Genomic DNA, 24,193 nt, shown 5'->3' on the forward strand with positions numbered 1-24,193 from the left:
TCATCAAGGCAAGTCTTGCTATATAATTTAGCTTAGGCTGATCTTGAATTCATGGCAATCCTCCTGCCTCAGTCTCCCAAGTGCTGGGATTATAAGTGTGCACCACCACATCCACCAAGAAATCCTTTTTCAGTGTTCCATGGTTACCCTCTATTCCTCTGTACCATGACTGGACTCTTACTGTCTAAAAAAGAACAGACTCTAACCTTCTTTAGAAGTTTTATATGAATTTAAAACAGGCATGTTGGGCCAAGGATTTAGCTGAGTGGTTCCGCCGCCTGCCTTGCAAGCAGAAGGACACGAGTTCAATCCCAGGTACCAATAAATAAGTAGACAGATAGATCGATGTGTCAATTTTCCCTCTTCAGACTAAAAAAAGGTAAGTACCCATCATATTTGCTTAATCAGAAAACTGAAAGCAATGGGAAAATGCTGTTTCTTTCCTCTGCAACTATGCTTTTTAGTTGTTTTGAGGCATTACAAATATAATAAAATAATTTTTCCACATTACACTTATATACACACATAGCCCAATCTTTCCCCACAAATACTCATTAGGTATTGTACCACACAGATATTGCAAACTTGCTGATGGTTAATTGTGCTTTAACTGTGAAGTGTTATCCTTTGCGTGTGCCTTTAGCCAATGATGACATCACAGCTTTTACACACAAACCACAAGGTCAGTGGGGATTTCAGGACCTTCCCCTCTCCTGCTGATGAAAACTGGAAATGGTATGAACAGATGACCACAACACTGATCAGACTTCCTAGTTAGCCACTCAGTAGGTGTGACTACTTTTATTTATTCTTTTATTTGTGACTTGCATTTTCCTAATGACCACTGATGTTGCATATTTTCTCACGTGCTTATTGGCCATTTGTAGATAGTTCTAAGAGTTCTTCATATATGCTGGATACAACACTCAGGAGATTAGTTTACAAATATTTTCTTCCATTCTTCTGTCTTTTCACTTTTTCAGCACTAGGAATTGAACGCAGAGCATCCACACTGAGCTACATCCCCATTCATTCACTCATTTGACAGGGTCTCAACAAGCTGTTAAATTGCTCAGGCTGTGCTTGAACTTGCAATACTCTTGCCTCAAGTCCCCCAGAGTTCAGGGAACACAGGTGTGTGTCACAATGCTCAGCTTTTTTCTTTCTGCGTGAACACGTGTCCTCTGAAGCACAAATGCTTTCAATTTTGATAGTCTAATGTATCTATTTCTTCATATGTTGTGGCACTTCTGCTGTTGTATTGTGAAGAAGTCGTTGTCTAACCGAAGGTCACAAAAACTCATTCTTCCAGTCTCTCCTAAGAATCTTACAGCTTTAGCTTTTACTTTCAGTTTTATGATCTGTTTTCAATTAATTACTGTCTGTATTTGTGAGGCAGGGAATCTACCTTCATTATTTGGTATGTGTCAACATTATCTGTTAAACCAAACACCTTTGAAAAGACACCCAGTTGTTTTGGGATCTTGGTGAAACATTAGCTGACCAGAAATGTGACAGATTATCTCTCAACTCTGACCATAACATGAGAAATTATCTCTGCACTCCCAATTCTGTATCACTGGTCTAGGTCCATTAGGTTGGTGCCACACTGCCTTGATTAGAGTAGCTTTGTAGAAGTTTTGAAAACAAGAACTGCATGTCCTACAACTTGATTCTTCAAGGTTAATTAAGCTATTCTGGAACCTTGCCTATGTATGTTTCCATATGAACTTTAGGATTAGTTTTTTAATTTCTGGGGTGAAAAAAGGAAGCTGAAACTTTGATAAGGCTTCTGTTGACTCTGTAGATCAACTTGGAGAATAACGTCAATCTTAATAATATTGTCTTCCAATCCATAAACAGTGACGTCTATTTATATATACTTCCTTAAATTATTTTAGCCAGTTTTATATTCTTCAGTGTACGAGTCTTTCATCTTGGTTAAATTTTTTGTTGTTTTGGATGCTATTGTAAATGAAACTGTCTCCTTAAATTCATTTTGATTATTCATTGCTGATATACAGCAGCACAACAGGTTTCTGTGTATCAATTTTGTATTCTGAAACTGCTACATGTTTATTGGCTCTAGTAAATTTTCATTTTTTTAGAATTTTCTATACATGCAATTAGGATATCTGCAAAGACAAATGTTTTCTTCTTTTTCAATCAAGATGTCTTTCGTTTATTGATTTTTCTTGCCTAACTGCCCTGGGTAGAATCTCCAGTACAATGTTGAATATAAATCATGAAGGCAAATGTCTTTTATTCCTGATCTTAGGAGGAAAACATTTAGCTATTAACCATTACATATGAGATCAGCTGTGGGTTTTCATAAGCGCTCTTTATCTGATTGAGGAACATTTTATAAGGCATTTTCATATTCAAACACACTAATACCCTTTCTTATCTTTATTAGTCCTCAAATATACATAATATGTTTTCCTTGTAAAAAATACCATTTTCAAATCATGGAATGAAAAAGGAGTCCTGAATTCACAGGAGCATAAACTGCCTTAACTGTTACCCTTTGTAAAGTTACCTGCCTTTTTCTTAGTGTACTGTATGATGCCCTAATGAACTAAGAGAGTCAGTAAACCCCTAAACAGTAAGTATGATTCTCTCTTCATCAGGATAAAGTCTCTCATGACAAAAATTCCTCTAAAGATGTTGCTACTACACAAGTTTTCTAATTTAATTTATTTAAGAATTCAATGAACTTCCTATTTCCTGCCAATGAAATTACTTTGCCTGCTAAGCTCTCAAGAGCTTCTATTTGTCACTTTTCACTTATAGTATGTCAGTATATTTTGCGGATTTTTAAATTTTTATAGGACTGGAGGTAAAATCCAGGGCACTGCATATGATGGACAAGTAATCTACCGCTAAACCACACCCCAGCCCTCAGTTTTCATTCTGCTCAGTATCACCTCTCATTCTTTCACTCAGTGACTACTTAACGAAGGACTAGTATGAGCTAAGGGTAAACAAGACAAAGTTTCTGGGCCACGGATTTAGCTCAGTGGTTCCACCACCTACCTTGCAAGCACAAGGACCAGAGTTCGATCCCTGGTACAAAAAAAGACAAAGTTTCTGCCTTTCTGAAAGTTGTATCTTAGTGAAAGAAGTCAGTACGAATATATACTTCTGGCAGATAAACATATTAAGGTGGCAGAAAAGGCAATGGAATGAACAGTTACTAGGGACCTGAGAACTGAGAACTAAATAATGATGAAGAACTGGAGCAGGGTCTTTGAAAAGACATGAAGTGTAAAAGCCTTAAAATAGAAATAAACATTGTGTGTCCGAGGAAAAAGAAAGTAGTGTCAACCAGACCACAACAGATCAGGTAGAGCAGTACACTATGCAGTCCACAGATTTTATCTAATAGCAAAGGGGAGTAATCAAAGGGATTATAAACAGAGAAAATGACATGATCTGATATACCCTTCAAGAAAATTACACTTGCTGTGTGAAGAATGAGATGATAAGGAGGAACAAATAACCGCAATTAACAGAAAACAATATTCTTCCTTTTCAATGCTTCTCAGTCCTCTCCCTTTCTGTTACCAATTCTATCACTTGAGTGTTGGCTCTTGTATCTTTACATTTCATGGACTACTTACACTTCAACAGCATCCAAACTGGTTTCCCTGGACTGGGGATTTAGCTCAGTGGTTCCGCCGCCTGCCTTGCAAGCACAAGGTCCCGAGTTTGATCCCCCATACCGAAAAAAAAAAAAAAACAAAAAACTGGTCTCCCTACTTCTACAGGTAGACAGTATGTTTTGTTTTGGGTTTTTTTTTCAGGTAATGACTTTATTTTTTCAGTTAGCATAACCAGCCCACAGTACTGTGTGCTAAATTGTAAGGTACAAACCCAAGGTAGGCAATCCCTTTACTAAGTTACAAAACTTTTGGCAAACCAATGCAGTACTCTTTAATACAATAAAATAGTATTTCTATTGGAATCATATATTACTTCAGTGATAATTTTCACTTTAAAAGTATCATTTCAGTACCAAATCAAAACACTGTGGTTTCTAGCAGAGCACGTCATTTTACACAAATGAATGTCTTTTACAACCACACAGCTTCTTGTTTTAGAGGGAGTTCCTCATGCACCGTTCTACTCTGCAGCAGCAGCAGCAGGGTAACTGTGTGTACGTAAGGGGTGGTTCTGCTTTGTTCTGGGGTTGGTTCACAGCCAGGTGAAGTCCCAAAGCCCAAAAAGCTTTAACACTCCTCCTTAAGAAGGCTCACTGTCCATACCAATTTTTTCCAAGTACTTTTTAAAAAATAGTTACATTTTCACATAAATACTGGAAGCCTAACAAGTAGTCTATTCAAGTCATACTAACAAACAGACGATCCCTGTGATTTAGAACCCGTTTTTTCTTTTGATAAAAATCACATAGCCTCACTCCAGCTTATCAAAAAAAATTTTCTACCTAAAATATAGTTGTGATTTTTAAATAACAAATAAATACACTGTCAGCTTGGAGAGACCAGAGGGACCTGGTGCTGCACACCAACTTTCTCTATCATTTCTCTACAAATGCAGCTGCTGCCATTGGAGTCCTTATGCTTCCTCTTGCTGAAGCTGCCAATTCTTTGATCTCAGCATTTAATTTCTGTATTATCCATTCCATTGCTTCTCCGCCTTTATTCACATTGGAAGACATCGTGCTTGCTGTCAGTCCTTCAAGGTAACTGCCGAGGCTGACTCCTCTCACTGTGATTATGGTTCCAGAGGCAAAACAGTGTTTTCTGAGTCCTGAGGATGTGGTTTGTATATAAGCCTCTCATCTACTGAAACCATATATGTAAATGAAATATTAGGACATTGAAATTCCACTGTTTTCTCTATAGGGTCAACTACAGAATGTTCTTGAACATATGTTTCGGTTCTTGCTGCACCAATAACAGACTTCACAATGGAAGGCAGTCCCCCCCCCACTCTGCTGAGAAGTCTGTGGCTGTGCTGCTTTCCAAAAGGATCTATAAGTCTGTCCAGCACATCAACTCCAACCACAATGGGGTCCATAGGGTTTGGGTATTTCTGCATCGCAGCGGTTGTTAAGTTTCCCAGGGGTGGTCAAGTACGTGCTCCAGCGTCCAGATCTTCATGGTGCCTGAGGCCTGCTCAAGGTTCGCACGATGCTAGGGGACAACGAGGTACAGGGGTACACCCCACAGCCAGCCGGCGATGCAGAATGCAGGCGCCATTAGACCCAGCACAAATGACGTCCCAACGTGCGGCGCCCCCTAGACAGCATTGTTTTAATGCTTTGAAACAAAAACTTCAAATACTGCCCACAAAATAGAATCCAAATTCCCGGACATGCTGAAACATTCTACAATCTAACCCCAAACTACCTTTCCATCCTCATCTCCCACTAATGATAGGCTCTGCTACTGCACTTTAGTCTACTCAGTCTTTCCTAAGCGCAAGTTACGCCGATCTTTCTGCCTAACTATTCACAATGGGCTTTTTAAAATGGAATTACATAACAGCAGTGATGAATGCACTGCATAATGAAACATGGAAGAATTCCATAATGCTAATTTTCATCGTTCCTTCAGAGGTATGTGAAAGTTCCTATATATGGAAGACAGCTATTACCATTTGTTGGACATTCATTAAACATAATTTCTCTTTTATCACAGTCAGTTCTGCTCTGCCTAGGAAGGTATTATTTGTCCAATATCCTTATTTGGCCCTTCTAGCTTTGCCAAAGTTTTAATAAGGGTAAGCCTTTTGTTTTGATGGAATGACAGCTATTTCAGTTGAACAGCCTCTCCTGCAGTCAGCACTAAGGTTCTTCACCATTAAAGTCCTGTTAAAGTTGTTGACTCTGTCCAAAACATCATCAGTAATTTGAATTAAGAGAATGGAAAAGCAATGAAGCAATCGAAAATCTGTTCTGAATAGTTTCTTCTCTGGCAAAGGACCTAACACATAAGATAAGCCAATGGGCAAAATAAATTCTTAACTCTTCAATCGCAAAGACTCGTTCAATTGACCATGAGAATTTTCACATAGGTTCCTGAAAAACACTGGAAAGTATTCTGCTTCCTTCTCACTTCCATGTCTTGGCCCTATGATGACCTGTAATAGGTCTAGGGAAACACACTTAGGGCATAGGTAATAAAAGCTCTGCACCATCCAGACTAGGTTCAGGATAATCAACATGATTTTAGGCAGAAAGCAGCCCCCAGGACCTAACCAAGAAACTGTGGGTCAGAATAAATTACTCTAGGCATCTCAGACCCCAAATACCCACCACCATCTCGAGGCTGAACCCCATGCCTGTAACAATCGGGTCTTTACAGAAGTGAATCACCTGAAATTACTCTGCCCATTCACTAATAATTTAAAATCACCTACTCCAAATCTCACTGCATTTGTCACAGTAACAACAAACACAAACCCCGGCAAAGAGTGCTGTATATGTAAGATGTAGTACCAAGCTGAAGAGAGAAATAAACAAAACTTTCTGACATGAATATACACAAGTAGTAAAATTTCAACAACACGAATTACTTCAGGACTACCATTCTGAAATAATGAGTTATTTTCTTCATATAAAATCATGCTTGAAGGCAGATGACCGGTTAAACCAAATTTCTATTTTGGATGCCAAAGCTCAGTCAACTATTTTCTTTTTAACATATCAAATAAAAATGGTGCCTTGGTTTAAAAAAAAAGACTATTCAACAGAACTGGGTGGGGACCAAAAAAATGTAATAATTTAGGATTAAATTTTTTAAATATTCCTGTGCTGCCTTGTCCTCCCCTCCACTTTAAATCTTCCTGTGTCTTGTTAGCTCACAGCTGGTAACTTTTCAAAAGTAGGGTATGGATTATTAAATATGATTTTCCTTTTGACACATGCTACTAAATTATAGTTTTATTTACAGTGATAAAAACTCCTTTGAAAAACAAATATATCTTGGAAAGGTTAATCCTGTATCACCTTTCAGTCAAGCCTCAGGCAAGTGGGAGAAAGAAGTTTTAAAAAGGAGAGGGAACAAATAACATGAAATAAAGAAAAGAACAATGCCTACAAGTCAAAAAAGAATATCTATTAACATTTTAGGGCCATCAGAAAGGGATAAAAGAACAACGCATCTAGTGACGTAGCACAGGAAAACATAAAGTCTCAGACCTAAATAAATAAAACAGAACAAAAAACCTTCACTGGAATGACAATGCAGCCTGGCTAATAAAAACTATAAATGTTAAGCCAGTCATGGAGTGCACATCTGTAATCCCAGGTACTCAGGAGACTGAGGTAGGAGGACTGCAAGCTCAAGGCCAGCCTCAGTAATTTAGCAAAATCCAGTCTCAAAAAAATGAATAAATAAAAAGAGCCAGGGAAGAAGCTAACTGGTAGAGCACTTACCTGGCAAGCACAAGTACCTGGGGGTTTAATCTCCAGTACCAAAAAGCAAACAACAAAAGCCATGCAAGTTATACCTGTGTCAGAGTTAGGCACAAGATCAAACAACTTATAGGGCATATCAAAATAATGTTGTAAGCGATACACATAGCATCTTTGAAGTTTTTCTTATAAGTTCGCAATAACTCAGAAATGTATCTGGAATTTATTAAAATTTACTCAAAGATTTTAACTGCTTCTCCCAGATAATTACTAAAATGAGTCTCTATTCAGATGCTAAACAAAAGGTTTTGCTGGGTTCCAACCGAGGTTTCTCAAGAGCCACAACCAGATGCGTGCAGTAATTACAAAATAAACCACGTTATTATTATTTATTTAACTCATGTGGCCTGATATATATTCCACATTCTTAATTTAGAGAGACGTTTTAGGTTTTATCTTTAGAATACTCAGAGCTGGGCCAGGGATTTAGCTCAGTGGTTCTGCCCCCTGCCTTGAAAGCACAAGGCCCTGAGTTCAATCCCCGGTACCAAAAAACAAAACAAAACTCACAGCCATCATTTCTTGGCCTTTTCTACCACATTCTACTAGCTAACACTTTCTTTAAACCACTGATATCTTTAGTACACTAGAAATATAAGGCAAAAAAGAGCTTATTTAAAATGAAGGATCTCCTACCAAACTGCTTTGCCACTAACAAAATGTGTTTAACTAGACTCCTGAACTTCTGAGTTCCAGTTTTATCTTAGATTTACCATTAAAGACATCATTTTCTGTATTACACGTATGCATCAAATCTAGGAAATGAAGATACAAAACTGAATAAAATAGAATCCTAGCCTTTCAGTCAGTCAAGACATTTGGCATGAACAAATAAGTTCAATGCTACTTTGTCAGTCTTACTATAGGAGATAAGAACAAAACATCATACAAAAAAACCCTACGAAATATGCCTGAAGAACCATGCTGCGCTTCAAGAGGACTTGAAATTTAAATTAATCAGTAATGAGGCAGCCATGTTAATTAATCTGTAAGATCTCTTCTATTAAAGGGGGGGGTAGAAGGGAATACAGCAGGCACAAGGCACAATCACAGTACCAAAACAAAAAAAAAAGAGGGGCTTGACATAAAGTTGTGATATTTTGTCGCCAGGGATTTAGCTCAGTGGTTCCGCTACCTGCCTCACAAGGACAAGGACCCGAGGTTCGATTCTCTGGTACCAAAAAAAAAAAAGGCGATCAGTTCATTATTAATCTCTATAGCAAGAAAAAAAATATTTTACTCCTACAGCTCTGTGTTTTGTTCTCTTCCTGTATTCCTCATCTCTTTGTCTGCTTCTCTTTGGCCACCATCATCTCTTACCTGTCTTACTGCAACAGCTTTCCAAAGGGCTTTATGCCTCTGGTAACCTCCCTCCCAATCAACCAATTCTCTGTCATACAGCCAAAGTGATCTTTCCAAAACATAAAGCTTACTGTATAACAACCTATTCTAAAATGAGTAACTGCTCTCTACTGCTCTCAGGAAGTCAACTCTTCAGCATAGCTGATGAGACCCTTCAACCTGACCTGGCTTACCTTCTGCTATAATCTTTTATCCCCATATGGAACCTCTTGCAGTTTACTCACTATGCAGAGTTCACTCAACATTCACTGGAGAAGTTTCCAAGACTGCAAAGACGAGTCAAAGGACCTTCCAAAATGATCCCTTCAGCACCATGTAGCACCCTATGCTTCTCCATTACCAAGCTTGTCATATTAAACAGTATTCCAATTACCTGTCTCTCTTCCCCTCAACAGCACTGAATTTCTTAAGAACAGAAACTGTCTTGAACATTCTAGAATTTTCTAGGTAAAGCATTCTGCCTGGCTATTTCCAGACACTAGTTCACAGGTGATGAATATCTGCTGAATGCACAAATAAATGAATAAACAAGCAAAGTGCAAAGAAACATTTAGTGCGCTCTAATTTGTCATGTTTATGACCTACTCCAGAAACCCAATCTTTTAGCAAAACCATATTTAAGCCACAAACCTATCATGATTAACGAGCTCTGAAACAGAAAAATAAAGGGCTGCTACTCCATGAAAATGAAAATTCAAAATTCAAATGAGCTTAATTAAACAGTTTACCTTTTTTTTTTTTTTTTTTTTTTGTACCGGAATCGAACTTGAGTCCTTGCGCCTACAAGGCAGGCGGCAGAACCACGGAGCTATATGTCTGGCCCAGAAATGTTACTTCTAGTTTAGATCATACACGCTTACTTTTTTATAGCAGAAAATACATAAATAGCAGAATCATAATAGGCTACATATTTTATATTTTATAAAATCACAACTACCTATGTACTACAACATTACAGGTCAAATGGTGAGTTTGCTTTGTAAACATATGTAAAAAAAAGCTGCACCTCATCGCTGACTCACCGATTCTTTTCCAGCTCATTGTGTGTAGATCTAAAAAAAAACAAAACAAAAAACAAAAAAAAGAACATTAGCCAACCTGTTAATAAGGCTACAGGGAGGTGGATTTAGTTTAATTACTGATATAACTGAACCAGTGAATTTAACAAAGCAATGTATACCTGAACTTCTGTAATCTTACTTATCAAAGAAAATAGTCTATGTTAAGATTTCATCCAGCTGTAGTGTTTTTCAATTAAGTCTAAATATTCTGAAACAGGAATTTCATTACTATTGTAATAAAATTAATACTATTACATACTCTTGCCTAGACTTACAGTATCCTATATTGTTTTGTAAACATTCATATCAGAAATTTTAACTGAAACACAATTCCACTTTTATTTAAAAAGGAAACAAATGTACTAAGTCCTCCTCTATTTCCACAGGAAATAAAAAATGTTTAGCTAGCATACAAACTAAAACAGGCTTGCCTTCCTGCTAAAGAGGCAAATTCAAGCCTTTTGTGTAAAATATAAATGGAAAAAAGTTATACAAGAAAAATGTTAATATAAAGAAAAGATATATATGAATAAATCAAGAAACATTTTTAAAAACTGGACAGACAATTCATAATGCTAGCAATGGTTATTTTATTTCAGTGACTTTTTTGTTTTGCTTCTCAGTATTTATTACAACGACACCATCTATTGGACAACCACAGTGTCTGCTCATAGTGTGCTAAGCAGTTAACACATAATACTTCATTTTATCCCTACAACAACTTATTTGATAAACAAGAATATGAAGCTCAGAGAGGCCAGGAGACACATTCACATTCCAAAGTGTAAGCGGCAGCGATGATTTACACCCAGGTCTCTCACTCCAAACCCCAAGTTCTCCACAACCCAGTGAGAAGTAATATTGAATTAAGAATCTAAGGCTTTAGTAATGTCCCTTCATTTCTCTATATTTAGCACCCTCATCCATGAAACAGCAAACAATAATGGTACAGTCAGCCCTCCATGTCTATGAGTTCCACAAACATGGACTCAACCAACTGCAAATTAAAAATATTCAGAAAAAATATTATATATACATGTGTATAAACTTTTCTCTTGTCATTATTCAGTAGACAATACACTATAACAACGATTTATAGCTGGTGATTTAGCTCAGTGGCACCACATCTTCCTCGCAAGCACAAGGTCCTAAGTTCAATCCCCAGTACAGGGGGAAAAAAACAAAAAAAACAATGAGCTAAATATAAGAACTATGTAGCGCTGACACTATATTAGGTATAAGTAATCTAGAGATGACTTAAAGAAGAGGAAAAATGTGCCTAGGTTATATACAAATACTACACCATTTTATATAAGGGATTTGTGAGTATCAGGAGACTCTGTGGGGCACTCCTGGAACCAATCCCAGAAACCAAGGGATGTCTGTACTTGTCTCTCATATAACTGTTATAAAGACTAACAAGTTTATATTCAACAACAAAATAAAATGAACCCTATATAGTGTAAAATTGTGTCCTATTATCTAGTTCCCCTAAATAAGTTTTTTATAATTTAGCATTAGCAACAAGAATTTTATAACCAATTTTTCTATTACTAGAATTATATCCCAGCTAATGTTAAATGCCTGCAGAATATTATACTACTGGTTGCTTTATTCTAACTTATTTTCCAATGGATAGTTAATAATGAGATTCCCAAAACTCAACAGCAAGTGCTTTTGTAAGTCTCATACTTTTTGGAAATTTTACCCATTAAAAGCCAAAAGTTTCTTTTTTGGGGGGTACCAGGGATCAAACTCAGAACCTTGTACTTGCCAGGCAGGCGGTAGAACCACTGAGCTAAACCCCCGGCCCCAAAAGATTTTTTTTTTAATTATTGTCTCCTATCTTTTGCTTTCTTAGCAGTTTCATAAATTCCAAGTGACATGGACGAAAAAGACTAATGTTCATTGTTTTACAGAGATTATCTTAGTAAAAGGAGTTCTCAGTCCGGGAATTTAGCTCAGTGATTCTGCCACCTGCCTCACAAGTGCAAGACCCCAAGTTTGATCCCCATTACCAAAAAAAAAAAAAAAAAAAAAAAAAGGAAAAAAAAAAAAAAAATGGAGTTCTCCCTCAAAAAAATGTAAAAAGAATCTTAGGAAGTGCTATGGCTCGTACTGCCTCATGTGCTCACAGGTGGAGCTCCTTCTGGGGTGGCTGGGTCTGTGATACTGGGATTAAGGGTGTGTGCTGCTAAATTAGCCTGTTGATGGGTGTAGCATAGTTCTAGGTGCGGATAATGGGGACATCTACCCTGGGTGTGGGTGACACCACCCAAAAGGTTTGCAGCCTCAACAGAATAAAAGGGGAAGGGAGGCTTGCTTACCTTGCTACATCTGTCTGCCACACCATGGACTGTTTCTCCTCTGCGATGCCCCCCTACCAGGCCACCCTGCCTTGGAGCCTGCTGGCTATGGACGGAACCCTCTACCATCTGTGAGCTAAAATAAACTTTTCCTCCTTGAATGTGTGTCAGGTATTTTCGCTCAACAAGAAAAGTAATGAAGAGAGGATGCTTCAAGAGTTCTTCAAAATAAATAGCAAATATACTTATAACACAGACTGAAGTAACTGTAAAAACATAGTCAGAAGTTCAATTTTATTTTATTGGTACATTTTAGATATTAATAATGGTAACATTCATTGTAGGGAATTTATACCTGTACATGATGTATCTTGCTTCTTTTTTTCCCATTCCCCTCCCTTCTCTTCAACCAGAAGTTCTACTTTAACAGAGACTCAGAACTCACTAAATTATACTGAAACCTCAATTACCATATAAACATTAAAAGTTTTGATTGTTTTGGGTTTTCTTTTTTTTTGGTTTTCTGAGACAGGGTCTCACTATGTAGTTGAGACTGACTTGGAACTCACTATGTAGCTCAGGCTGGTCTGAAACTCACAGAGATCCTCCTGCCTCAGCCTCCCTAGTGCTGGGATTACAGGCATGAGCCACCACGCCCAGCTTGTTTGAATGAAATGTTAAATCAGTAAATTAGAATAGGGAAAGGACTGGGAGCTGGGTGAGGCAGTTCACACCTACAATCCCAGCACTTTGGAGGCTGAGGCAGGAGGACTGCCACAAGCCCGGGGTAGGTGGTAAATTCAAGGACAGCCTGGACTACATAGCATGACCCTCAAACACAAACACACACACATACACACACACACACACGCATGCACGCACGCACACACCAAGAACTGGGAATGTAGCTCAGTGGTAGAATACTTACTTACCTAGCTCACATAAAGGCCCTATGCTCAACCTTCAGCACTGCTAAAAAACAAAAATATTTAAAGAAAAAAATGCTCTTCAAAATATAAATGGCTGATTAATTCCCTGAACCCTTTTGGCAAGTTTTGATCTGCCTTTGAGAAGAAAACCAAGTACAACTAAAACAAAAACGAGACAATCTGCACTAAGTAATAAATGGAAACAGTATCCTGAAGAGTAGATTCCAGCTTACCATAAATTTATTCTAAACTGGCAATCCTACCGCAGCCATAAGGTAATATAATCAATGATAACCAATTGCTGAGTGCCAATATTGTATTAAGCCTATTATAAAAACTAGTACCAGTAGCTGGGTGTGGTGGCGAACACCTGTAATCCCAGCACTTGAGGCAGGAGGATCGCTATGAGTTCAAGACCAGCCTGGGCTACACAGTGAGTTCCAGGTCAGTCTCAACTACATAGTGAGGCGCTGTCTCAAAAAAAAAAAAAAAATTTAGTACCAGTAAACATAATCTGACCCACTGCTGTGAACAAAATTAACACAGCAGGTTCATTCTAGCTCTCTCAAACGGACTTTTCTTTATTATTAGTGATAGCTAAGAATGAAAGCCTTTTCACCAAACCAGGAAATGCATGCCACATTTAGTTATACCACTGGCAAATTTAGCAAGCTTTCCAATAACAAGCAAGAAAAATAATAAAAATATACTGTTACAATAGTGCCACGTTCTTCCAATTTAAAAAAAAATCAGTAGTGTTTACTCCTATTTTGAGTTTTATTGCCTGAAATAGCAAGTCAACAAATGAGTACCTTCAATGTTCAAAGCTATCTTGGGCTGCACAGGATCAAAGACAGTTTCTAATTAGTAATTTAAAACATGTAAAAGAATAATTACAACAAAGGCAAAACACATATAGGAAGAAAGGTACAAAGTGTTGTGGAAATTCAAAGGAGGCAGCTTTCAAATAGGGCTATGAGGAAAATTTTAGAAAATGGTGGCATTTGATCTAGGGCTTAACTGATGGGTACATTTGCTACTAATAAAGTCTGGAACCTGCTAAGGAGATGCCACTCCAAGTAAAAGGGGATAAGCAAACAAGCAGAGTTGTGAAGTCCAGAGCAGAGCAGGGAACAACTCATAGAGGTCATAAAGACCTACGGTGTTGGACAAATTCTTAAACATTAACTCTGTCACTCACAGTAGCCAAATAAATTTGGGACAAATTATTTAACCTTTAATTCAGTTTCCTCACTTGTAAAACTGAAATACTATCATATTCCTTAGGGTACCATGAGAACTAGAGAAAAATACGTAAAATACCTAGCAGATACGTTCGTTACTAATACTTTCATTTTTAACAAGACTAAAAATATACTACAGTATTCAAAACACTGCATGCAAATTAAGAACCAGTCAGGTTTTTAATAAACACCTGGAATTAGCCTAGAAACTGAACATAATACACACTAGATATACTCAGAGATGACCTCTACCTCTCTGAGCCTTTTGTCCAACTACTACTCCCAGTAACATATCCTTGATATTATTTAATTGCGATAAATTCCCTGTAAGATTCAGATTTTCTGAATAATCCATTGGTTAGGCTACTTTTTCTCTAAATAAAACGCACCTCTGAACACACACTAATGGAACCATCGTCCTTTCAGACACCCTTACTCTGAATGGTTAGCACTTTCAATGCTATGTCTTACAAATAACGCCCCTGTAGGAGATCCATCATGATGTATTCCCTCTTTGAATGGAAGTCATTATCTCAACCAGAGTTTTACAACATGGCTTTAATAACTTTGAGTTCTTTAGAGGGTAGGCTGGTGGCAGTCAATGAAATGAAACAATTGAAACTCCACAGGATGGTAGGTTTGGATGACTCTCTTCTAACAAAAGAAATGACCTGTCCTCGTTGACATAATGAACCCCCCCCCATTTGCCAACATTTTTGTTTGTTTGCTTGTTTTTGATACCAGGGATCGAACTTGAGACCTTGTATTTGAGAGGCAGGTGCCGGAACCACTGAGCCATGAGCCAAATCCCTGGCCCTTTTTACTTTCTAAACCTGAAGCACCTAATGAATGTTTCCCTCCACACAATAAAAAGAACACATTTTACAAAGCTAAGTAAGTATCTTTTAAGAGGTGGTCTGAAGTTTATAATTTATATAAATAAAGTATATTCAAAAGGCAAAGAAATAGAAAATTTCAGCTACACAGAGTCAGCCTATCTGAAGTGTGTGTATGTATAGAGAGAGAGAGAGAGAGAGAGAGCATGAGAGAGAACGCGTGAGAGAAAGAGTTGACAAGAAAATATACTGGTTAGTAGAAGACTACCATTTGTATTTATTATTAATCTTTTAAAGTCATATTTTTACTCACTTCTGTCCTTTTAAAAGCTGTATCTTATTTTAAAAAACTGACAGTAGCCAGGGATTTAGCTTGAAAGCTCAAGGTCCTGAGTTTGATCCCCGGTACCAAAAGGGAAAAAAAAAAGAAAAGAAAAAACTAATAGTAAAACTTGAACCCTACATTATAAACATCTAGAAAAAATGCTTCATAATAATATAATTCTCATTATAACTAGGCTCACAAAAAAACAAATGTCTAAAAAGGATGAACAATAACTATAATCAATAATTTCCCATAAAATTTACATCAAAGCTAAGTATACACATTCCTTATGACTCAGCATATTTTCTACTCATAGATAACAAGCAAACTAACATAATTTTATACTCACCAAAAGGCATAAAAAGAATGCTCTCATAGCACTAGGCTAAAATTGGAAACTCAAATATCCATCAATAATAGTGTAAACTGTGAAATATGCATACAATGTAATACTACACAGCAATGAAAACGAAAAAAATGACAACTATCATACATTAACATGGATCAAGCTCCACAATTTTAAAACAATGCTGAATGAAAAAAGACACCAAAAAAGCACATATGACATCATATCTCCATTCCTGTAAGGTTCAAAACTGGAAAAAATGAATTATGGTATAAAGCGTTAGAGGCAGCCAGGTGTACCAGGTATAGTGGCACCCACCTGTACTCTCAGCTCTCTGGGATCCTGAAGCTCTCCTCCTTTCTGGAGCTTGATCCTAGGGCCTTCACACTGAGCTATACATCCTTAGGATGTTTTCAGAATTTCTGAGATAGGGCCTCACTAAATCACAAGTTCAAACCTAACACAGGCAGTTTTGCAAGTTAGTGAGACTGTCTCAAAAAACTTAAAAAGTTCTATGGATGTAGCTCAGTATGAAGTCCCTGGGTTCAGGCCCCAGGAAGAAGGGGGAGAAGGGGAAAGGGGAGGGGGAGGAAAAGGAGGAAACGAAGAGGAGGGAGGGAAGAAGGAGAAAGAGAAGGGGAGAAGGTGACAATGACTTGTGGTAACTGTAGGAGGGTGTCAGTAACTGCAACAGAGAAGGGGCTTCCAGAAATTACAACATTGTGTCTCCTCACTTTTGTGAAAATTCAGTGAGCTGTACACAAGATCTGTATACGTTGTGTTTGTACATTTTATTTCAATCAACAGGAAAAAAAGAAAAAATACAGGGCCAGGGATTTAGCTCAGCGGTTCCTCCACCTGTCTTGCAAGCTCAAGGACCTGAGTTCGATCCCCGGTACCAAAAATAAATAAATAAATAAATAAAACAAACAAACAAACAAGCTGAATTCTACCAATAAATTTCTCAAAGATAGCAAACATCTTACAAATTCTGTAAAGAATAATTTTCAATAAATTTAAAAGAACTGAAATCCTACAGAGGAAGTCCTCTGAATGACAACAAAATTACATTAGAAATTAGTAATAATAAGGTTAACTAGAAAAATTCCAATACTTGGGATATAAACCAGAAATACATGATCACAGAAAGATTTTAAAATATTCTGAAATGAATGATGAGAACACAGTATCTCAAAATTTGTTGCAGGTAGGTAAAGAAGTCCTTAGAAAAAACATTTAGTTTTAAATACACTGTATAGGGCCGGGGATTTAGCTCAGTGGTTCCATCGTCTACCTTGCAAGCGCAGGGACCCAAGTGTGAACCCCAGTACCAAAAAAAAATAAAAAAATAAAAATAAAATAAATACACTGTATAGAAGAAAATAAATCTGATGCTGGAAAAAAGAAAAAAACAAAGTTACAAAATTTTAAGTATTTATTACTTTCACCTTAAGGGGCTAGGAAAAAAGAACAGGAGCAAATTAAACCTAAAAAGAGGAAGGGCCTGGTGTGGTGGCACAAACCTAAAATCCCAACACTCAGGCGGCTGAGGCAGAATGATCTCCACCAGTTCAAGACCAACCTGGCCTAACTTAGTGAGTTCAAGGCCAGCCTGTCTCAAAAATTAAAAAAAAAAAAAAAAAAAAAAAAAAGAGAGAGAGGAAAGAAGAAAACTGTAACAGGTCAAAGAACAAAATCACAGAGAAATCAGAAGATACCTCCAACTGAATGATGTAAAAACAAAGTATAAAAATTGATTAGATACAGCTAAAGCAACGTTTAAAGAAAAATGCGGAGCTTTAAATGACTGGGCAGGTGTGGCCAAAGGTCCAAAAATCACTCATCTGAGTGAGAGTCTACCTTAGGAAACTACAAGTCAGAGCAAACTAAAATGAAGACATCCAGCAATGGTTCTCAGCCACGCACATCTGTGCCCCAGGACACATCCGGTGATGCCTGTAGACCTTGCTCAGTCCTCACAAATGAGAGAACACCATCACGTTAAGGGGCCAAGAGTGCCCCTGAGCATCCTATGATGCACACAGCAGATTACCTGACCCTAAATCCTCAACAGTGCTTTGAAGCTGAGAAACTAAAAGACAGAAAGACATAAAGCCAAGGGCGGGAATGAAGTATACAATGAGAAACAATAGTGAATATCAATAGTGTATACCAAATTTAAAGCCTGAAAGCTGGCTTTAAAGAAAGAAAATCAAGAAAACTGATAAACTATAAGACTAATTAAGAAAAAAGAAATGACAATGAAAAGAAACAAATGAAGAGGTGCCCACACTACAGATCCTACACACATTAAAGGGATCTCAGAGGTCTAGGTGTAGCTCACGGAAGAGGACATGCTTAGCATGCTAAGGCTGGTCCTCAGCACCCACCCACACAGAACAAAGCAAACTAAGAGAATATTACAGTGGCCGCACAAATGGTATACGCCTGTAGGCCCAGCAACTCAGCAAGCGGAGGCAAGAGAATTTTGAGTTGGAGGACATTCTCAAAAAGCAAACAAACAACAACAAAAAAACAAAAACAAAGAACAAGAGAAATTATGAATAACTTTATGCCAAGCATGTGTGCCCATATCTTGTAATCAACAACTTAATTACGGGCAAATTTGTTGGGCCAGGGACTTAGCTCAGTGGCACCGCACCTGCCTCACAGGAGCAAGGTCCTGAGTTCAAGCCCTGTTTCTGCAAAAGACAAAAAAAACTACTTTGTTTTGGGGCCAGGGATTTAGCTCAGTGGTTGTGCCACCTTTCTTGCAAGCGCAAGGTTCCAAGTTCAATCCCCAGTACCAAAAAAAAAAAAAATTATTTTGTTTTGTTTTTATGAGCAGGATCTCACTATGTAATCCATGCTGGCACTGAACTCGCAGCAATCTTCTTGCCTCAGCCTCCCAGGTGCTGGGCCTACAGGCGTGTGACACCATGCCCAGCTTAAGTATACATAGATTTCTTTCTTTTCTTTTGTTGGTGGTACTATTAGGGAATGAACCCAAAGCTAGGCAAGCATCTGTCACTGAGCTATATCCCCAACCCTTTTTATTTCTTAAAACAGGGCTTTGCCAAGCTGCTTAGGCTGGTGTCAAACTTGAGACCCTCCTGTTACCAGCCAAGTAGCTGGGATTACACCCACCACCAGGCCCAGCTTGGACAAATTTCTTGAAAGATACACAGTTCCTTAGGGGAGTCTTTTGCTCTTTCATTTCTGGCATATGATTAATCTGTGCTACTTAAGAATATAAGGGAGGGCTGGGATTTGGCTCAGTGGTTCCGCCACCTGCCTCACAAGTGCAAGGACCCGAGTTCGATCCCCGGTACCAAGAAAAAAAGAATAAAAACAGAATAAATCATCTCACATTAGTTCTACTGAAAAAGAGTTGCCCTGTAACTATCCTAGAAAAAGAATTCATTACCTACCTCCTCCTCCCAATAACCTAAAATCCACGAAGAAAAAACCATACAATCATTTCTTCTAAAATAAGACAATAATATTTTGCACTTTAAGTTAAACCAAAACCCCATAAGCAATAGTTTTGTTTTAATGCCTTTGTTCTTAGTAAGGTGCTGCTCAAATACATATATTCTTTAGTCTCCAAAGGATACTACAAAGACAAATTCAAACACACACTGGTTACTACTTTCCAGGTCACCTTGAGAGCCTACCTGGAAGTTCTAGCAGGGGAGCACAGCCACTGCTATACCCTTGACCCAGGAAAGGATCTTCCTCTATGGGGGGTGGGGTCCCTCTTCAACTGAGCAGAAGCTTCAGGAAGAGGCACCAGGAGTGGTGAGGGAGGAAGGGGACACCACTCAGCCAGCTGGATCAGTCGAATCAACCCTGGCAATCAATGAGGTGAAAAATGGACAAGGGATTTAGCTCAGTAGTGAGTGCTACCTCCTGCCTCACAAATGCAAGGTCCTGAGCTCAATCCCCGGTACCAAAACAAACAAACAAAGCCACTGTGTATATCACAGGTTTGTACAGGGTATGATTAAAAAAAAAAAAAAAAAAAAAAAAAAAAAAAAAAAAAAAAAAAAAAAAAAAAAAAAAAAAAAAAAAAAAAAAAAGGATTAAAATTTTTTTTTAAATCAGGCCAGGGATTTAGCTCAGTGGTACCGCCAACTGCCTTGCAAATACAAGGTCCTAAGTTCAATTCCAAGGACCAAGAAAAAAATTTTTTTGTGGTTCTTTTTTCTTTTTTTTTTTGGTACAGGGGATGGAACTCGGGTCCTTGCGCTTGCAAGAGGCAGGCAACCAGAGCTAAATCCCTGGCCCTAAATCTATTTAAATAAAATAAACGTTGCCATGAATTCCTCTCATTTTAAACACATCCCTTCATTCTTGCCACTTTCTGAATCAGTTCTAGAAGTGTTCTTTCGTGAGTTTCTTTAGTTGTGCTGTGGTGGCTGCCTTGATGTTCTGAATCAACTCAAAACATTTACCCGTCATGGTCATTTTGACTCTGTGGAAAAGCCAAAGGTCATAGGCCACCGGGTCCAGTGAATAAGGTAGATGTGGGACACACCGTGTGCTTTTTATGAATCTGCCTTTCTGCTGAATGGCGCTCAGCAGCATTCAATGCATTTTTGTTCGTACCTCATAAGCACACTCAGGAAAGAGACTTCTAGAACTGCTTCAGGAAGTGGTAAGAATGATGGGATAAGTGTGTTCAAAGTGATGGGGTTGAAGGAGATAAATGACAATGTGTCTTTTACTGAAATAAAACTTTCTTAAATAACATTCATCATGTATTTCAATCATACCTCATACTGTCAACATTAACAGACTTTTGGTTCTTCTGCTATTATTTAATTTTCAAGACAGGATAAGGCTGGTGTTCTTTAAGTGCAGCAGCCAGGTACAATGGCACACACCTGTAATACCAGCCAGTTCAGGAGCAGAGGCAGGAGGTTCACAAATATGAGCCTAGCCTGGGCAACTTGAGAGATCCTGTCTCAAAATGAAAAAAGGAAAAGGTTTGGGGACTTAGCTCAGTGGTGGAGTACCCCTGGGTTTAATCTCCAGTACAGAAAGAGAAAGAGGGAGGGGAAAGAGAGGGGAAGAGAAGGCACGCAATCTGTAGTCTACAAACACTTGTTTAAAGAAACTGACAACCTGGAGATCTTTTTTCTCCAATTACCTCGCATTATTTTCCTTTGGAAATGTATTATCAGTAACAACCCTTAGAACATAAAGTAACCAGAGAGTCTGCCAGAACAGCAGCTGCACACTTCCACCACTGTGCTCCCAGTCCTACACTGTACTCAACTCAGCACAGAAAATTCCAGTTTCCACTTAACAAGTCTATCTGGAGTTTAAAAATCTTCCCTTGAGAAACACCTACTCTGTACAGAGCACTGTGACAAGTAATGAAGAAAAGTAAGAGTCAACCCCTGCCCTCTGGAGTTTTAGTCTAATGAATGGGTGATGGACTTAAATAAGCAGGCGACTTTTTCTATAAATGTAATTAAAAACAGCATGTAAAAGTGTGCAAATATGTAATACCAAGGCCTGATCTACCATGGAAGGTGAGGAATGGCTCCCTATGGAAGTTACAAAGTTAATAATAGAGCTAATTTGGCAAAGAAGGGGGAAAATTATTGCCAGTAGGGAAAAGTGCATGCAGAGACCTTAGAGTAGAAGAAAACATGGTATTTTAAAGGCACTGAAAAAAACTCAGCCAATATAATTAAAGAGAATTGTGGTTGCAAGACTACCAGCAAGCAAGTTACAGCAATTGTCCAGATAAGAGATGATGGCTGAAAGCTGGGCATGGTGGCACAGGCGTGTAATCCCAGCACTAGGGAGGCTGAGGCAGGAGGATTGCTTTGAGTTTGAGACCAGCCTGGGCTACATAGTGAGTTCCGGGTCAGTCTCAACCACATAGTGAGACCCTGTCTCAATCCCCTCCCCCCAAAAAAACCACTCAGGTATGATTCCCTATATGGTAGTCTTACCAGCCTCCAAGTTTAAAAAATTTTTTCCTTGTTTTAATCCACGTATGGACTGAAAAACTCCTGAGTAGATCTTAATTCCTGATAACTTAACCAAAGAAACTGTAAGGGTAAGCAAATCTATGTGTTTTTTTTAATGCTATCATACTGCCTATTTTCATCTCATACTATAACACAATAAACTCTCTAGACTTAGACACATTAATACAGCATATTAAACTTATTAAACATATTAAATTTCTGTAATTTAAAAGATTAAATTTAAAAAGTACACAGAATAGGGCCAGGGATGTAGCTCAGTGGCACACTGCCTGCCTGGCAAGCACAAGGCCCTGAGTTCAATTTCTGGAACCGAAAATAAATAAATAGCACTGACTAGTCTTAAGAAAAGCAGACAAGCTGGGCATGGTGGCGCACACCTGTAATCTCAGCACTCAGGAGGCTGAGGCAGGAGGATCGCTGTGAGTTCGAGACCAGCCTGGGGCACATAGTGAGTTCCAGGTCAGTTTCAACTACACAGTGAGACCCTGTCTCAAAAAAGAAAAAGCAGGAGGGCAGGGACAAGGGGAAAAAATGAAAATCAAGACCCGTCATGTAAAGATACAAGATCCCAATAATGAATGTAATGTATTGTATACCTAGATTGTACCAATAAACTCAATAAAAAAAGAAAAAGCAGCCAAAAGGAAATATGTAGCTCTAAAGGCAGGTCAACAGGAGAAGAGTGAATCCTATTTTGCCTTAGTTATCTGTGAGATGCAGAGGAGGAATATCCAACCTCATGAGCTCTGGTATCCACAGGAGCCTCAGGTTTTTGGCATCAACACCACCTACTGTTGCTCCCTCCTCAACCACCTACCTGAAGCTCCACACAGCCTTCAGGGCAATGTGGAGTTACCCACAGACTGCTCTGTCCCTCCCACCCACCTCTGAGTGCGTCACTCTCTATAGTCTCTGGACAAAAGTTAGGGAACCAGGAATAAAGATCTCACTTAATGTCCACTTATTAATGAAAAAGACAGCATTTGTTGCTCTTCTAAGAAAGCTCTCTCAAAAACTTTGTATTTGATAAATCCTTGGGATTTCACTGGCCCCCTATGACAAAAACACTGAAGACACAGCCAGACACTACCAAAAGTTTTAGTGTAAGTCACCTGTCTGCATACATCTAGATAAAATATTTTAGAAGATTTGTCTGTCTGAAGGATAAGCATCTTCTTTGTCTGTGCTTTAAAATTCCCTTACCAGTCTAATCTCACCATTAAATAAGATGGAAACCTTCCACATTTTCCTCTTCTTTAAACAAAGATACCAGGCCTACCAACTTCGTATTCTACCTAAACATTTTTAATCCTTTAACGAAGCCCTTGATTCTACTTTGTAGCCTGCTGGAGTTATTTCTGATTTTGAAAAAACAAAATTCCTGGACCACTCTAAACCTGAAAAACAAAACAAAAACTGGCCCAAGATTACTTTCAGCACATGGCTTCGTGAATGAACATGGCTTCCAAGCAAATGTTTACGGGTGTCCACTCAATCGCAGACCTCCCCATCTTAACCCCACCCTCCAGGCCCCCGCCCGCTAGACCTCCCCAGCTCGGTACCTGTTGGCAGTGCTGGTATTGCTGCTCCCACTGCTGTGTTTCTGGGCCCGGCTCAACCTCCGTGGGGGCTTCGAATGTTGTAGCCGGGGGCCAGGCGTGGACGGGAACGATGAGGCATAGCCATGTTCACACTCTAAAGAGAGCAAGGAAAAATAATATAAGGTTATAGATAAATCCTAAATTCACAGATCCACAAATACGAGGTCCTTGCAGCAACAGGTTTTTCAAAGCAGGAAACCAGGTAAAACGTTTGCCCTCTTTTTGCTTAAAAGATTAAAAATCCCAGTGCTTCCCCGGCCACCAAGCCAATGCCCGGAAGGTGTATTGATACATCCTCTAAACCAAGTAATTTCTCACACTTCTCCAAAATCCTCTCCACTAATTCTTTCCGACTTACCCTAGTTTCTGACACCAGTTATCTACCTCGATGATTTCACTTCATTCTCTAGTGTCTCTCGCAGGCCCACATTTCTGTGAATTCCGAAGATTTCAATCACCAAGTCCTGGGGGCCCCATGGTTCGCAGAGCTCCCTGGTCTTCATCTCCAAGGGCTCCCGCCTCACTGACCTCAGACCCCTCCCGGCGTTCGGAATTCCAGCACGCGGCTCCCGGTCTGGCTTTTTCCCGCCTCCCACCTCCACCTCTCCGAGGCCCAGGCTCCTCCCGCACTCCCGCCCCCCTCACCCTCCGCGCACCAGCAGGCGCCGCACACTCGCACGCGCGAGCACACGCACACGCACACGCACACAGGTGTCCGCCTCGCACGT

The 24,193-nt window shown here is 38.9% G+C and overlaps 1 protein-coding gene and 1 pseudogene across 3 annotated transcripts in view; both read right to left on the bottom strand.

The window, feature by feature from the left end:
- The window catches only part of Mxi1 (MAX interactor 1, dimerization protein), a 64,348-nt gene that overhangs the window by 23,369 nt on the left and 16,786 nt on the right, over positions 1–24,193 (bottom strand). For 2 of the 3 annotated variants that reach the window (XM_010634639.3, XM_010634641.3), the window contains exons 2-3: positions 23,427–23,559; positions 9,829–9,858 (exon numbers count right to left, since the gene is read on the bottom strand). In XM_010634639.3, the coding sequence (XP_010632941.1) occupies positions 9,829–9,858; positions 23,427–23,559 (163 nt within the window). The remainder of the gene's footprint in view (positions 1–9,828; positions 9,859–23,426; positions 23,560–24,193) is intronic. The other variant, XM_010634640.3, reaches the window with a different exon arrangement.
- Positions 3,721–7,268, bottom strand: LOC117285310 (annotated as a pseudogene).

This window comes from Fukomys damarensis, unplaced genomic scaffold (genome assembly GCF_012274545.1).
Source record: "Fukomys damarensis isolate Sample0158 unplaced genomic scaffold, DMR_v1.0_HiC HiC_scaffold_8, whole genome shotgun sequence".
NCBI lineage: Eukaryota > Metazoa > Chordata > Mammalia > Rodentia > Bathyergidae > Fukomys > Fukomys damarensis.